This window comes from Otolemur garnettii, unplaced genomic scaffold, assembly GCF_000181295.1.
Source record: "Otolemur garnettii isolate 467f Iridium unplaced genomic scaffold, OtoGar3 scaffold00049, whole genome shotgun sequence".
Lineage (NCBI taxonomy): Eukaryota > Metazoa > Chordata > Mammalia > Primates > Galagidae > Otolemur > Otolemur garnettii.
Genome location: NW_003852444.1, coordinates 7,015,904 through 7,033,492, shown reverse-complemented (window position 1 = coordinate 7,033,492; position 17,589 = coordinate 7,015,904). Strand labels below are relative to the sequence as shown.

At 39.9% G+C, this 17,589-nt stretch overlaps 1 protein-coding gene across 1 annotated transcript in view; it reads right to left on the bottom strand.

Moving 5' to 3' along the window:
- Positions 1-17,589, bottom strand: part of DGKI (diacylglycerol kinase iota) — a 419,366-nt gene that overhangs the window by 220,922 nt on the left and 180,855 nt on the right. Inside the window, exons 7-8 of the mRNA XM_023514207.1 lie at positions 5,185-5,256; positions 1,553-1,669 (exon numbers count right to left, since the gene is read on the bottom strand). Coding sequence (XP_023369975.1) covers positions 1,553-1,669; positions 5,185-5,256 — 189 coding nt within the window. The remainder of the gene's footprint in view (positions 1-1,552; positions 1,670-5,184; positions 5,257-17,589) is intronic.

Genomic DNA, 17,589 nt, shown 5'->3' with positions numbered 1-17,589 from the left:
TGAAAGGAAACCTGCTACTTCAGGACAAAGTTTATATGTATCAAAAATACCTCTGCTGCCAGGCCCAAGCAACCATTAGTTTCTCTCCTATGTGACTTCTACATAAACTTTGCCCTTCAGTCAAACTGGTCACATGGTCCCAGGGGTGCAATCTCGGACGCAGTACCCTCAGTTGGTATGGCTATCTCCTGCCTACTATTCTCCCTTCTCTGTTGATCTATATCCCACCCTTCTTTAGAAAATAGAATAAAACATACCTCCTTCATGGAGTTTCCCCTTAAGATCTCTCCTTACAACAACACATGGCTCTTCATAGCAAAGATCATGTATTTTATCACAATGCCTAGTAGCCTTCCTGATACAATCTGGGTTTCAATGAAAAAGTGTTGAGTTAACTGAGTGAACATTCAGTACATGGAAAGAGATTATTAATTTTAGTAAAAAATAAAAAAGTAAGAGTGCTAAAGAAATTCAAAAAATAAAAATTGCAAATCAGTACGCTCGAGTTCCAGAGAGCAATACTAGGTTAATTTGCTTTGTCACCTTGGGCAACTCACTTAACATTTCTTGGCATTGGAGGAAGGGCTCGACTCCCCACTTTTTAACATGTGGGTACTGTATTTGCCTCTGGCAGAAATATCCCAAGGGCTTCCATAGATTGTAACTTAGAAAGGCTATTCCTAAACAGAGGCTAAACTTTATATATTAATAAAACACACTGAGTAAAACTGTATCCCTGAGCCACGTTCTTTAAACAAAACCAAGTCAATGAGAATGAATTGCCTGATGACTCTGGAGACCACAGGAAGGAGGACCATCTTATCTTTTAAAGCAGGATTTACATTTGATAAATCCTGCTAAAGTACCTGTGCCCTAGGGGAGATACAATGTCTTTCCTCATAGCATAAAAAAACTGCCAAAGTTAACTTGGAGCTAACTGTATAGGACAAAAGCAGAAACGTTTTCTATCCTAGATGATGACTTTGTTGAGAAACCACCAAGGTTTCCCAGACTATTGAGGCAGAGACTCATTAAGACAGGAAGCACACTGAGGAGAACACAGAACGAGATTAGCTATTAAGAAAACAAACTGTACTTTGCCTTTAGAAAAGAATGCTGCTCTCTAAACAGGCCTTGTGTATTAAGAAATCATGCCCACTTCAGGTTGGAAGTGGCAGTCATGTAACTAAACAAGGAAGCCTGCAGAGTTTGCCCTCATACTGACGCCCTGGGAAGGCCCAGGCTGGAAGAGAAGAGAGTTGTATACGTATCCGCTGTACCAGTCATATCTGTGCTAGTACTCCATAAAACATGGGAAAACTCAAAGAGAACTATCTTAGCACATGAATGAGGAGGCCACATTCCTGCTTGAGCACTGGATTTCTGCTTCCATGAGAGAGCCCAATGCAGTAAAGTGATCGGCCATACAGGGCCTTGGGGTTGAGTGAACAGAAGTCACAGGAACCCAAAGACTAGTCAGGGCAAGAAAGCAAGAAGCAGCAGGTAATTTTTCCCTGCCCCGGCCCAGCAGCACCAGGGTCCTGGCAGTTACCTGAGGTTTCTTCACCTTAATGATCCAGGTGGGTGGGACAATCACAGCAGCGTGAGCCCCCAAGGAGCAGGGTTCTTCAATGTGATGCAGCATGAAGCAGGTCACCTTATTATGGAACTGAAGAGAAAGACAGGCCAGTCACCAACTCTGGGCACAGGAGAATGCTGCAGGGAGAAGGAGCGAGTACCATGCGCACACTCATGCCTGCCACATGCACATATGCATGCACACATGCACACGCCTGCACACGCCGGGACACATGCTGTGCTCATTCCCACCCAACCAGCTCCGGGATCTTACAAACCAGCTTCCAAAGTTAGTCCAGTTTATGAACAACTGATAACAAGAAAATCAGTCTAGCAGGATGAAGCCTGCTAAAACATTCTAACCCTTTAATGATATTTATGTAAAGGTGTTAAGAGTCTTGGAGAGTTCCGGTAATCCTAACTTGGCACACAGTTTTGTTCCCCTTAACTTGTACTGGTCCCTTCACTTGGTTGATTTGGGACAATGTCAAGAAGAAAATGTAGACAAAGCAGAAAGGCAATGCCTACCATTTATATCATAAATATAAATCTTCCCAGGTCGTCTTTCCAGTTTAAGGAAGCAGGAAAGAAACATGATGTCTCTTCTAGAGAGCTGTTAATCCCCGAGGTAACAAAGGACACAGGGATTGCTTCTGCTGGGTTTGTCTGGGGCCACTAAAAAAATACAATGGCCCTATTACTCTTAGCAAGTCCAAAGCAATTTTTGCTTTTCAAAGGAAGGAAGTAAATGTAGACTAATCATCAGAACGATATTGCAGTATTGTGGAGTAACTCTATACTCCAACTGTGACACTCAGACCGGTGATCTTGGGCCAATTGCACTTATTTTCAGTCATCTTTTCTGTGCCTCTACAGTGATAGTGAGGTATGATGTATGGCAACATTTATTTTCTAATAAACATAAGTCAACATTATTCAATAATTATGGGCCTTAAATTTTAATCATAAAGATACTTAAGAATTTAACCTCAGTTTCTACTTGGATTGTATTTCATGTGACCACACAATTTATCATGTTAACTGGAACAATTTTAAAAGTGAAAGGGATCACTGATAATAAATATGTTGGAACAACAGAACATAGATAGGGAATATCTTGGAAAAACTGGCAAGGAGCACCCTAATATATCAGTTACCATCACAGAGATTTTATTTTCCTTTCCACATATCTTTAAGGTCTTCTGTGATCTGGTGGTTAATTTCATTCAGTCAATTCGGTCTAAAATACTAACTGATTAAATAATACTATTTTCTACTGCCAATTATTTGTGATATGAAATTCACAGATAATTTTTATTTGAATACCTTCTTTAAAAACTGGTTTGGGGAGGGGCAATTAAAGTAAACCCTCAAGTGCATGACCCCTGAATTTCTATAATAGGAGGGATCTCAACTCTCAATTTTCACTTGAGTTAATCTCTAATCTAGAGACTCAGAGCTACATTCAAGGTTGCACAGCTTTTACATGGTGGAGTCAGGATCGGAACCCAGGAAATCTAGCTCTTGAACCCGGTGTTCTTTCTCCTGCACCATCGAGGACACTTATTTATCTGCTTGTTTGACATCAAGTACCCTAGAAGGGTTTGACCTATATGTATTGGTATATACAATATTTATTTTTATATCAAAATATATATATGAATAATATAAATATAAGAATAATAAAATAATATAAAATAATAAAAATATATATAATAAATATTTTGTATACAAAATATATACCTCCACTGTAATTTGTATACAAATGTTTTGTTATTTATAGTACCTGCAAAATCACCTTCTACTTTCGGAAATGCAAAGATTTGAGGAATTGACCAAAACTCTACCCACAGTGGCCAAGGGAAAGTTCAGCCTTTGTAGCAATTCGATTGGGCTATAGATGAATGAAAAGAGCACACCCATGTTCACTGTGTGGGATTTGATTAGCAAATAACGGACCTTGGATAAGCCATCTCACCACAGCCTGGTAGCTACACAGGGTGGGAGCAGATGTAGCCCATGTGAGCACACGACTGTCTCACCAGACAGAACATGGGAACCCACAGCAGGAGCAACATTAGGGACACTGGACACCAGATCTGCTTCTTCCTCCCCAAACGAAGCAACTGCCTTGACGATATAAAATTTCCTTCAAGAACTAGGATGGCCTCACTCTTGTGAACATGTTCTTGGACAGATGTGCATTTGTGTCACAACTAACTGAAAGGAGATGGAAACACCAAAAACGGGACATGCGGGGTGAGGATGCAGCAATCCTGAGCGTTCTAGATCACTGGATCCCTCCCTGGGACGGCAGATTCTCCTGACATCTGCCAGAGGGCTTAGGAAAAGTACGATAGAGCCATAGAGAGATTATTAGGTTGAACTGCAGAGGACTGCCGAAATTCAAGTGGTTTTGACCCATGAAAAATCCCAGTTTCACATTTCAGCTAAACACGTATCTGTTCCAGCATGCAGTGGCCAGTGTAGCTACTTCAATGCAATGTCTGTAGAGGTTGAGGTTTCCTGCAGATCATTCACCTGGCTGAAATACCATCACCCTTTCTTTACAGGTCCCCTATGCAATGAAAGGACTGTGAACCCCAACTCATATACTCATTCAAATGGCAGCTAGAGAGATTAGAGCAAGGGTCACCAAACATTTTCTATAAGGACCCAGAGAGTACATAACCTAAGTTTGTAGGCCCAGCCTCTTTGCTGCAATTACTCAACTCTGCCACTGGAGCATGAAAAGTAGTGTAGACAATACTTCTTCTGCCACAAACAATATATAAACAGCTGGTCATGACTATGTTCCAATAAAGCTTTATTTAGTTAAGTGGCAGCCAGACTTGGCCGCTGGGCTGTGTTTTGCCAGCCCCTGAGTTAGACTACACATTGTCTGGTAGAAGAAAGAACAGGTACACAGGCAAACATAATAAAATGTACCATCTGGTCGGGACAGAGGAATTAGGTACTAAGAGGAAAGTGACAAAAAGACAAGAGGAAAAGTAAATGGGGAAATTACAATCAGATCCTAACGAATATATAGTATTCCAATTCGAGAAAGAGCTGCATTTCAATGCACATACAGACAACTGTAACAGCGTCTAAACCTGACAACGGGTACAGGAACCACTCTCTTCCTCCTAACTCTTAGCCCCATAAAAAAGTCACCCAAACCAGAAGATCGAAGATGGTTGTACCCCTGTGTTAGAGGGGTTCCTCATGCTGTGTGTTGTGTTGCTCGTAATCTTACTCCTTTCTACCAGAGAAGGAGTTCTCAGCAATCAAGTAGAGAAAATAAATAAACATGGTCTAGGAGTGAGAAGCCCTCAATTCTCGTCCCAGGGTTAGAGCACGAGGAGGATTTTCCAGTCTCAATCCCAAGCTTCAATGTATATAAAATGTAGGTGTGAATTTATCTCTATAATTTCTCCCACTCATATACGCTATTATTTTTTTCTTCCTCTAAGGGTTCTATATGAGAAAAGTAACACATTAAATTAAGATAATGTTCCACCTCTAGACGGGGACTCAAGTCATGTCATTAGTGCCTTTTTATAAAATGGGAGCCCGCCTTGGCTTATTTCACCCCAAACTTACCGCCTGCTTGCACCAGGAACAGCTGATAGCCACAATCTCTTTACTGTGGAAGGAGAACTTTTGCTGAAAACCCTGGGATATTAAGACAAGAGACAGAGAATTTAAAACCACCTCAATCACAGCACACATTACCCTTCTGAAATTCAATGACGTGAATAAGGCCAGAATTGCCAGCCACCACTGGTGGTGACCACAAGTACAAATTCCACGTTGACCACTACACTCTCTCCTTTCCATTTTCTGTCTCTGAAGCATCCAGAGGGTAAGAGAGAGGAGGCACCGATATTTCCTAGACCTCTAACTATTCAGTCAGCCACACAAAAAGGGCTTTAAAAAATGTAGTGGGGATATGTTTTTATTACAAGCAAAGTAAAAGCCATTACTGGCTTTCATGGTCCTGTATAACAATGACTATTCATCTCAGAGGCTCTGTAAAACTTCAGCATCGGCGAACCCTGAAGAAGAGAAATGAAATGTCAGAAACACGGTATCTACAAGTCAGGGTCTGGGAGAAACCCAAGGGTGTAGTAGTAAATTCAAACATTTCATCATCCCTTGGGGATGTCTGCACTCAAAACCAGTAGCTTTTAATTTTTATTCCTCACCGGCAAGCAGCAAAGAGATCAATGAAATAGCAAACGCAGCCGTCTTAGATGAACAAACAGAACTATTTTCCTATCAAGAAGGGAAAAGGTGCTGCTGCTGGTCCCAGCTAATTATCAGAGAGAAGTACGCAGGACTACTCAGAACGATTGTTTTAGCCTTGCCAAAGCTCCTCCATTTCTCTCTGCCTGTGACATCGAAACCTACACAAACGAATTCAAAGCAATGACAAAAATAAATGTCGAAACGGGGTTTTTGTAACATGATCAAAAGAAAACAGAAAGATGTGATGGGAGGAAACTATTCAGGGAACTGGCTGAGGAAGTAACTCTTGCCTAATATGTACAGATAATTTTAAGTTTAAAAAGTTAATTTAAATCAATGAACACATTCTGAAATAGTGTCACAGTAGCATTTGGAAGTGGCCGGGAGCCCTGCCTGTCTGCGGGGATTTCTGTACTGTACTATTGAGCATTTCCTGGTTTTCTAAGGCACCCTCTCCATTCTGTTCTACCTCCCCAGCCTGCTGCCTGTGCACACAGGACCAGGACTGGTGTCAGTGCTCCGTGCTGTGGGATTTCTCCTCTAATCCTTCTCTTTTCAACTATCACTACCCGAGACAAAACCTCTCCTAAACTCTCTTGGATTTGGGAAAATGTCTCTATCAATATCCCTTTCTTAACAACTTAACTTTTCACTTCCTGTGCAGAAAAGAGCTAAAAAAGCCCAAGCCTGAGACCCTTATCCTTAGGCAGGATGCTTGCACGGCTGGCCCTTGGTTAGTATCAGGAAACTTGGGTTTGGGGAGGGTTTATCCAATTCCCAGAGCTGTTAGAAGCAGCTCACTGGACCTAAACTGTACACGCAATGTGGTTTATGCTGAACACCCACTTTCCTTCTGGGAATCAGGAATTGGGGGATGTGCTATGCAGAGGGTGCTTGTGTGAACAGCCCTCAGTGAAAACCCCGGGGGCAGTGAGTCTCCACTGAGAGGGGCAGACAACCGTGCACATGCATTTCACAACACGAACACGTTGCTGGAGGAATTAAATGCATCCTGGGTGGACTCCCTGGGAGAAGACCCTGGATGCTTATGCCTATTTTCTCCACAGTTGTCCCCAGGCACCTGTCCCTTTGCTGATTTAACTTTGTATCCCTGTGTTATAAAATAAATAAATAAAACAACCATAGAAGTCAGCATGATATTCTGAGCCCTGTGAGGCCTTCCAGTGAATCACTGAAGCACTAGGCCTCAGTCCCCAGCCCCTGACAGTTGTGACTGCCCAAGAGGAACAGCTTCCAAAGATGCTGCAAAGTCTAGTGGACCAAAGAATTAGGTGTGTGGTTGTTTTTCAAAGATGACGCCAAATGACTCACTATGAGATAAGATGGCACCAAAAATGCAGAAAGGATTTCACATGACAAACACTTGAAAATGTCCTCATCATCCATCAAGCTACTTTGGAGGGAGCAACAAAAGACATGGATAAAACTTCTCCTGAGAGCTACAGCAACGCTTTATGGCCACCGTGTTAAGAAAGAGGCAGGCCGCTAAGGGCATGTGTGCAGAAGCTGGAGGGAAGGACCTGAACACTCTGGATTCTCTCACCGGGACCCTGCCCAGCCCAGTGTCGTGTTCCACTGACAGTCACTTAACATCTGGATTTCCGCTCCCTTTTCTAATTTGACTCTTTACGGATAGTCTGTTTCTCCTCCTATTCTCCACTATGCCCTGAACACTGCCACCAGGTAAAATGATGCTTTTTATGATTCTGCCTCCAGTTCAAGACACTTACTTGAAACTTCTTTCCTTACAAATTAACAAAATAAACTTGGAGTTCAGGGCCATCCATCATCTCCCCACCAAATTGCTTACATCTATCTCTCCCAGCCCTGCCTATTACATATTCCTGTCCTATGGTGAGACAGGCTATTTATATCCCACAACAGGCTTTGTTCTTTTATATTATCTTTTTTTTTTTGCCCAAAACAGTTTCCTCATTTTCAACTGACCATCTAGAAAGCTATTTTGTATGTAGTATTTAAATGTTACTTCCTATTACAAAACCTAAAAGTCTTCCAAAATTAGCTCTACTCACTGCACTCTCTCCTTGTCACCGTAAGCCTTGCCATCTGTATCTGCCATTGCCATCATAACTACCGTCCCACATTGCTGACTATTTTATGTGTATACATATTACCTCTCCAATGGAACTGTGATCCCTGAAACCAGTCAATCCTTGTATAGTTCTTAGCAACTGAGCATAGTTCTTTGAACATCAAAGACAAGGCATGTTATTTTCTTAATAGTTGAAAAGGAAAGTTGCTGTTACCACATCATGATTCAATTACAAACTATGTGCTGTCCAGACTTTAAAAACCACCCCCACACCTCCTGAAAATGTGTCTCCTCATGGCACCCACACTTAGGCAAAAAACTAATTCTTTAAACACTACAAATGAGCTCGGATTCTAATGTCCATTTCTAAATCTGCAATACTGAAATGCTGTGTGGTTAAAAATCAATACCGTAGAATTTGTGGCAAGACAGAAGTAGCCACAACTAGAGGTCTGCTAAATGTTGTGGTTTCAAATATACTGTCGTGAGTCTTACATGCTATTATCATTCCATCAGCTTATACATCAGATGGCTGTAAGTTGTACATCAAACCAAAGTCAAGGAGAGATGGCAAGGCTGAGAATAGTTTCTGGATTTTCTTATTGAGTGGTAATCTTAGACAAATCATTTAACCCTTCTAACTTCCTCCTATACCTAAAAATAGGAATAGCAATGCAAACCTCTCCTATACCACGAGGTGGTTATAAGCATCAAACGAGGCCATGTGTTTGAGAGGTATTTATATATAGAGGGAGCGTACTTCCTTTCACTGCCAAGATCGATTAAAAGGAACTTCTTTCACCACCTTGCTGAGAAAGTCTTCTGGTGTCTAATAAGTGACTAAGAGATGCTCTCTTCAATGGTACAGGCTGAATGCATTCAGACCTCCCTCTCTACTGAAAATTGGCTCCTGATTTCAGGAGGAAAACAGATGCAATCCACTTTGGTACTGGCAGCCAGGCTGATAAACAAACAAGGCCAATCAAAACTAGGTCACTGGACATTATGCTTATGAGAACTGTGTCAGGTCCCTTGGAAATGAGCCTGGTGGTAATCAGCTGGCTCGGTGCTTTGTTTTGGATTCCAGTCTGGCAGAGTCACAGCAACCCTGGCTTCAGGATCATCATCTAACATAGAGACATAAATAGAACCACACCAGCGCCTTCAGAGGCCCAGTTCCCCAGACCACCTGCTGTGAGAAGATTCTGGCCAGGTTCTCAGCATGGCAAAATGAACCAGATTCCAAATTACCCACTTTCAAATACTGGCCCGAATCTGCTATTATGGTACCAAACAGATGCCCTGACTGAATTTTAACTGACTCTATGATTTTGAAGGGCTATTTTGCTCGACATTATCAAAGAGGAATGTAGGGGGGTGAGGCCAGATGCTTTGAATCCAACTGACTTCGGAATTAAAAATACCAAAACATTGAGGGATATAAGGTCATTTCTTTTTTTTTTCTTTCTTTTGTTCTTTGGGCTTTTTCAATCAAATGGAGGCTTTGGAATGAAGTTTAAACAATGTTTATTTTGAGCCACTAAAGCTTCATTGCCTTCTGATTTCCTCTGCAATCTAGGGCATGTACCAAATGGCACTCAGTTTTACAGCCTTGGCTGAAACTAGGAAAAAAGGGCTTTACTTAAAATGACTTGAATTTATTTTAATGTTTGAATTGATTTCAGCCAATGAAAGAGTTGATACTTCTCTTGTCTCCAAAAGTTTAAACAACAAAACAAGCCTCTCTATATCCACTAGCATGTCCATGGCTCATAAAATATTACACCCATGGGAAGTATAAAACAAGACTAACTCAATTTGCCACCCTTGATAATTGCCCTAAAACAGAGAACTGCAAACATGTTTGTGCAAATAGTCTCTATGCTTTTTGAAAAGAATATGCACTTTACACGTTTTTATTTCAACTCTGAAATGTTTATCATAAATTTAATTCAATGCCATGTTCATAATTTCTAGGAAAATAATATCAAAATTTTAAAATTTTAAAATAAAACTGTTAGACCACTCCTATATACATATTCCATGGGATTTGGTACTCACTAATGCTAATAGAAATTATTCCACTTTGACTTTGCTGGAAGATCTGAGTTGATTGTGGTGTTTCAACACAACCACTTCCAACCCACTGAAACAACCGTAACATTTGAGCCTCCCACCACCAAAGCTCATAACTAAGCCCTTCAGTGGACCCAGGTACAGACCACACCAACCTAACTGAAAACTCTATTCTGATCAATAAAATAGTGGCATTTATTTTAACCGACTATCTACTGACTTATAAACTATTTCTGTCTTAACTCAAGTGCAGGCTTTAATCTTTCATTAGCAAAAAAGCACTATGGCCCAACCCACTAGTACATAAAAATCATTAGCTTTTTTTCCCATGACGAATTTTTCAGACCAGTTTTCCACTGATATGTGTACCCTTGCCTGCCAATGTGAATCCTCAGAAATTAGGCTATCTTGATAATATGCCTTTTCCTTAGTTTCATCACAGTGTAAAAATCCTGGCATAATAGTCTACCAAGTTTTTGAAAAACTAGGATTTGTTTGCTAATAGAAAATTTAATCTAATCTTCCTAAATTTCCTGCACTTATTTTAATGGTCTTAAGCTAAAATTATTATAAACTTTTAATATTTTCAAAAATCCATATAAATTGGATTATAATAAACAATGTCTTTATAAATTGAATTATAGTAAGCAAAGTCTTTATATCTTCTGACGATGGTGCAAATTATGTAACTCTACAAAGTTACCTTATTAACACTATCTTTGGAAAGTCTAAATTCTTATCTCTTGGTTTAATTACAACACACGTTATGACACTAATTAAAGGCTCTGAAAATTTGTCAGTTCTTTATTGTCCATAATACACTCTTGCTCTAGGGGAATCCCTGACATCTGCCCCAAATTGACATTTTATGATTCTCCAATGCAGCATTTCCCTTTTCTCCATTCTAATGCTGTTGACTATTAACAATATGTTAATCAGAGCCAATCAGTCTTACTGTCCTCAGATGGTTTCTTCTTTTTCTATTCATTTATCTGAAGCCTCCTGCTACCATTTACACATTATGCATTCAGTCTTCTAGGGAAAAGAAACAAAAAATTTAGGGCACAGCTTTTCAGTACAAGTTAACACCATTATCACAAATGTGTCAGACTGCCCAGAAAGACTAAGACATGATTTCTAGGAGTTTTCATTTTCTAGGAGCTGACTTCATGGAAGCAGACAGCAAAACCCAAGACCTTAGAATTAAGGCAAATACCTACAACAATGGCTATTGGTTTATATTTTAATTTATGTATTAACTCTTTTTAGCTATGATATTTATATTCCATGTTTTTATGAGCATTCTGATTCTAGCACAAAAATGTTTTATACAGATAGTGTTACATTCAGTAAGGACAAAATTGTACACAAATTTAGCCATTGGGTTTACATTTTGTCCCAGAATAGCAGGAAGATTCCTTATGTGTATTTTCTTATTTTTTTTTTACCATTCTTTTATTTTTATTAAGTTATATATACATAGATCATGAATACATGTATGCCTTTGTGGGATTCAATGTGTTGATTTTTTGTACAAATTAGAGTGCTTACATCCAACTAATCAACATAGCTTTCACCTCATTTACTTAATCACTGTGTTAAGACATTTGTGTTCTATACTTGATGGACTTGATCCATACCCTTGCAATATGCTCCATAGGTGTGGTCCCACCATTAACCCTCCCTCTATCACACAACCCCCTCTTCTCCAATTCCCCTGCACTCTCTCCAAGAATTTTTATAGTTTCATGTTTTGATGCAAACCAAAACTACTCTGAGATATCATCTAACTCCAGTAAGAGTAGGCCATAGCAGGCTTAGAGCCCGTAGCACAGTGGCTACAGTGCCAGCCACATACACCAACGGTAGCAGGTTCGAACCTGGCCCAGACCAACTAAACAAATGTAACAAAAAAATAGCCAGGCACTGTGGTGGGCACCTGTAGTGGGCACCTGTGCTCCCAGCCTCTTGTGAGGTGAGGCAAGATAATCACTTAAGCCCAAGAGTTTGAGGTTGCTGTGAGCTATGATGCCACAACACACCACTGAGGGCAACAGAGTGAGACTCTGTCTCAAAAAAACCAAAAAAACATAAAATAAGAAAATTCATCTTAAAAAAAAAAAAAGAGCAGGCCTCATCACAAAATCCCAAAACTACAGATGTTGGTGTGGATGTGGAGAAAAGGGAACACTTCTGCACTGCTGGTGGGAATGTAGCTAGTACGTTTCTTTTGGAAAGAAGTTTGGAGAACATTCAGGGATCTAAAAGTAGACCTTCTGTGTTTGATCCTGCAATTTTCCTACTAAGTATATATCTAAAAGACCAAAAATCACTTTGCAACAAAGATATTTGCACCAAATTGTTCATTGTAGCTCAAATCATAATTGCCAAGTCATGTATATTTTCTTAAAATACTAACTCATGCAACTAGCTATAATTACAATTGTTCATAATGAAAATTAAGTTCTGCCTCTAACTGAGTCACAATAAACAAACTTACCAATAAAAATTATCATTTTAATGCTAATAATATTCACCAAGCATGTTTTTCTTAAGAAAAAACCAAGACTAGTCAAAATAGTACAATTTTTTTAAAAGATAAGATTGATATTAACATAGTTACCAAATACAAATCATGAGATCTCTTCAGTGGAGCCATTTAATATATAACTTGGTGATTGCATGACATTACCAAAAATAAATGACTATCTTCTGTACCCTTAATCAACTGATTGAGGAAAATGCTCTTCTGGTGGTAGCACTGTCTATAACACTTCTTTTTGTGAAAAATTAAGCAATTTTGCCACACTAGCTGCCAGAAAACTGAAAAACAAAAAGAGACTTTGAAACTTGAAAAAATTATTCAGAGTGTGCCCTTACTGGTGTTATGAATTTACTTCAACATGATGTCAGCATGTAAAGTATTTCTTAGAGGGAAAAAGGAGTCTACTATCTAAACTTAGTTGTAAATTCACATTTGGGGTTTTACTACTGCATCCACTCTTCCCAGTAGGATCACCAATGGCCTAATAGTCTTTTCATAGCCATGTGCCTTGTCAGAGAAGGGGAAGAGGCCACTGAGAGAGGAAAAACTACATCTCAAAAGAGTCAGCTACAGGACCCAACCAGTATGCACTAGCAGGACAGGGAGTGTGTGTTGGAGAGTGGGGCCAGGAAAAACTGGGATAGAATCTAGAGCTGGATAAAGGAGAGTTTCTCATTGTAAGAACACTCATCTATAATAGAGGTTTAACACAGTATCAAGAATCCTAGTAGATGATGCTAATACAAGGATGGCTTTTGAAAATGTAAGGAAAGAAATGTAAGGATCCACATTAAGTGAAGTAGAAATATCTGCACTCCTGTGACTGAGGAAGCAGCAAACAAAATCTCAGAAAAAAAGCATGCTAGATTTGCTATATGAGATAGAGCTGAAAAGCCCATCAATTGAGTGTGATCTGCAAGAGGCCCAAAGGACCCTCCACTTACCAAAGCAAAAAGAAATCTGCTAGTGAAGAATGGAACTATCACTGTTGAGAAGTCCAGAGGTGGCTGCCCTCTGTAGGTTACCCTGATGGTAGGGAATGAGCATGAACCACATGACAATATTTGACATTAAAGCAAGGTAAACACACTTATTATAAGATTGATGCTGCAGCCAAGGGAGCTTGACCTAGAGAGCCATAGAAATGATTAACATAGCATGATATCCCAAGAAGCAAGATAGATTATCAGATAAAAGAAGTTCTGAGTACTGCTCAATTGGTGCAACCAAAGGAAATAGAGAAACAAAAAATAGATGACCAAGAGAGAGGAGGGCAGATGCTCCAATAAGAAGTCATACTTTTGCCCTGTTTCTCAGCCAAAGCCAGTTTCCAAAGATAGAACCCACTTGCTGGAGGAGGCAAGTTGCCAGGAGAAGAATCTTGCAACACCACAGCAACATTTCCCCAGTCTCTACCAGTAAAAGTACCTACACTCACTTACTTGGGTGGCTGTACACTGATGATTGAGAAATGCCCACATGTTTTAAAAACCTCTGGACAAGTGTTCAAGTTGTCACGTATACCCTGGGAACAAAGTGGCATCACAGTCCTCTATTAGAGTAAGAATGTATGGGACCCAGCTAAGAAAACGGAGTTCTGAATCGGGCTGATTTTTAGAGGCTACTGACTTCACTGACCATCAGGGTTAATTTTCCTGGTCCTCAATTGCATAAAGCTGGTGAACATACTTGGAAATTGACAGAACCTCAACACTGGTTTCTTAGCCTACTGTTTAAGAGCTAACATAGAGAGGAAGCCCAAGGGAAACCCTCAAACCTTTCTAGCCATTTCTAACACAAAATCAAGTCATATTCTCAGAAGTAATGGGCATTAGATCATAGCATTATTAATTTTCAAAGTTATGAGAATGATATTGTGTTTATGTTTCTAAAAATTATCTGTTTAAGTGCCACCCAAGACTAAAGGAACCATCTATGAAAAACTCATATAAATCAAAAAGGAACAAATAACCCCATCAAAGGGGAGACAAAAGGCACAAGCAGATGTTCTTCACAAGAATAGACAACTGACCAACAACTATATTTTTAAAAAGTCTCAACATCACTGATCATCAGGGAAATACAAGTTAAAACCACGGTGAGATACCATCCTACCCCTGTTGATGGTGGCCATTATTGCCCTAAATAATCTTTACATACAGGACACTGCTGGCCAGGCCTGGAGGGGCAGGATGAGACTGTATGTTGCCATGTGGAGCTGTTTATTCACATACAAGGCCTTCTGTATAGATAAAGTTAAGAAACTGGATCCTCCAAAGACCATGGTCCCATCAAGGGCCCAGTGGATGAAGTACACTTAGTCATGCACTTAGTAAAGTACTGACTAGCTATAAATTCACTCTAAAATAAGAATACTTTAAAGATATAAACACTATATGATTAGGGGATATTGTATACCTTTGTAACCTATGTATAAAAATCTGTTTAGCCTATATTATGATGAGTAATAATATTTATTTATATATTTTTACTGTGAGAATGCAAAAGTAACAATAGGAAACAGAAGGGCAGGACAGCTCTCAGGACATCCTCACTGTTCTCCAGAATTGTTGGCTTTCCTATAAATAAAAGTGAAACTGTGAATCTCTCATCCACTTCTATGTTGATGGGCTTGGGTGACAGGAAGAGTGACACCTTGGTCCAGCAACACTGTCAGAATGGCCATTACTAATAAGTGAAAAGACACTAGATGTTGGTGCAGATGAGGCAGAAAGGCAATGTTTACATGCTTTTGGTGGGAATATAAAATAGTACAGAGATTCTTCAAAGAACTATAAGTAGATCTATGGTGCAATCCAGCAATCTCACTACTGGGGATCTACCCAAAGGAAAAGAAGTCATATCAGAAAGACATCTGTACTTTAGTGTTTGTTTGAAGCACAATTCACAATTGCAAAGATATGGAATCAACCTAAGTGCCCATCAGCTGATGAGTAAACAAAGAAAATGCAGTGTATGAGTATATGTATGGATGTATGTGTATACACACACCCCCATGGCATTATACTCAGCTATAAAATGGAATTAAATGATGTCTTTTGCAGCAACCTGGATGGAAGTAGAGACCATTATCCTAAGTGTAGTATCTCAGCAATGAAAAAACAATACCACAAGCTCTCACTTTTAAGTGGGAGATAAAGCTCACAAAGTCATGTAATGGACATTGGAAATCAAGAAGGGGGAGAATGATGAGGGAGCTCAGGGATGACAAATTACCTACTGGGTATAATATACCATATTCTGGGTATAGTGATTCTGGGTACATTGAAAGCCCTCACTTAAGCATTATATAATCCATCCATGCAACAAAAAACACTTATAACCCCTAAATCTATTGAAATGAGAAAATAATGATCTTTGCCCAGAAATAATTATCAAAAAGCCAAATAAAAAATACCATTATATATATATATGTGCATGTATATATATATATATATATATATATACACATATGTGTGTGTGTGTATATATATGCATTTTTTAAAAGACTAAAGGAGGCCAGAGGAAGGCGGTGACCCCAACATATCTCCATTAAGTCACTAGTTGAGATACTACAAAATCAGACAGACAGTGGAGAATGATGCTGAACTACCACAAATTCAACCCAGTGGGCTCTAATTGCCCCCTTTTGTGCCAAATTTGAGATCTTCCAGTCTTGAACATATGGCACATGGGTGGCCAATGATTTACCAAATTAATTCTTTTCTGTCCCTCTCTGAAAGCCAAAACTGCTTGCCTTTGCTTACAGTTAACAGTGTATCTCTACAGAATCTTTCTGGGGCCTTTAATTCTCCTGAACATTGTACAAATGCACTGCAAAGGGAGCTGAACCACAAGAACACTCTGCAGAGCATCACTTGGTGCACATATCAACAATATTGTGTCTAAGGGAATGCGCATGCAGGGCCAGGTGCCTCCCAGGTCGTGGTGAGACACAGGTGGGAAGACAAGCCCTGTGAAGATCCAGAGGTCTCACCTTCAGTGAAGTTCCTAAGGTTCAGGGGTCAGTCTAAGGCATGCCAGAACATCCTGCCCAATCTTCAGAACAAATAATTCTATTTCACAATTTCTACCACTAAGAATGAGGCACAACACTTGATAGGCTTTTCTGGGTTCTGGAGGCAGGAAATCCCACACTAAGGAGAACTACCCTAATCCATTTATTGAATAACATTAAAGGCTGCCAGCTTAGAGTAGGGCTCAGAGCAGGAAACAGCCCTGCACCAGGTCCAATCCCCAGTAAAACTAGCCCAGTCACTAATGTTGGAGGCTGGTGGTTCTCAAAGAAGCCACTCTTCCATCTTCAGTAATTACTCTAAGCGTATAGAGTCACCTCAGCCAAGAAGAGCTCTCACCTAGTGATGGGCCAAGGCAGGACAGCTCTAAAGTGCAGATCTGAGGCTGAGGATACAGAGGCTGAGGCCTCTGTTGTGGCCACACTGTGGTTCAACCACACTTCTACCCAGTCCTAGCACCTTCACTCCCTTAGATCACCATCCTGAGATCTCTCATCAAACTTCCAGCATACAAATCTCATCTCTCATCAAACTTCCAGCATACAAATCTCAGTCTCAGAGTCTGTGTCTTGGAAATCCTGAGCTAAAATAGTGGTTTGGATCTGATAATGTGATCGTACACCTGTCCTTTCGTGAAAGAGGACCATGAAAAAGGAACCATTTTCCACGTAAAGGGAAAAATCTCCTTCCAACATTAGCACTTGCCTGGTAGATATCAAAATAGAACACTGTACTTTACCACAACTGCTTTTAGCCCACTGAAATGGATAAAGAATTTGGAATTATTACACCTGTGTACTAGACCCTCGCCAGAGTAACTAAAGAGACTTTCCTGACTCGGGTGTACTTTGAGACTTACCTCACTTGTTTAATCGATTTTGTGGATGTGCATTTGAATTAATTCTGTCTCATAGAGAATAAAAGCTACAATTATTAACCAGGAGGACCCTGATTTTTCACGTCTCAGCTAATATTCAGAGTGCGTATCTCTGTCTAGATTGTAAGGCTTTTTATTTTTTTTCTGA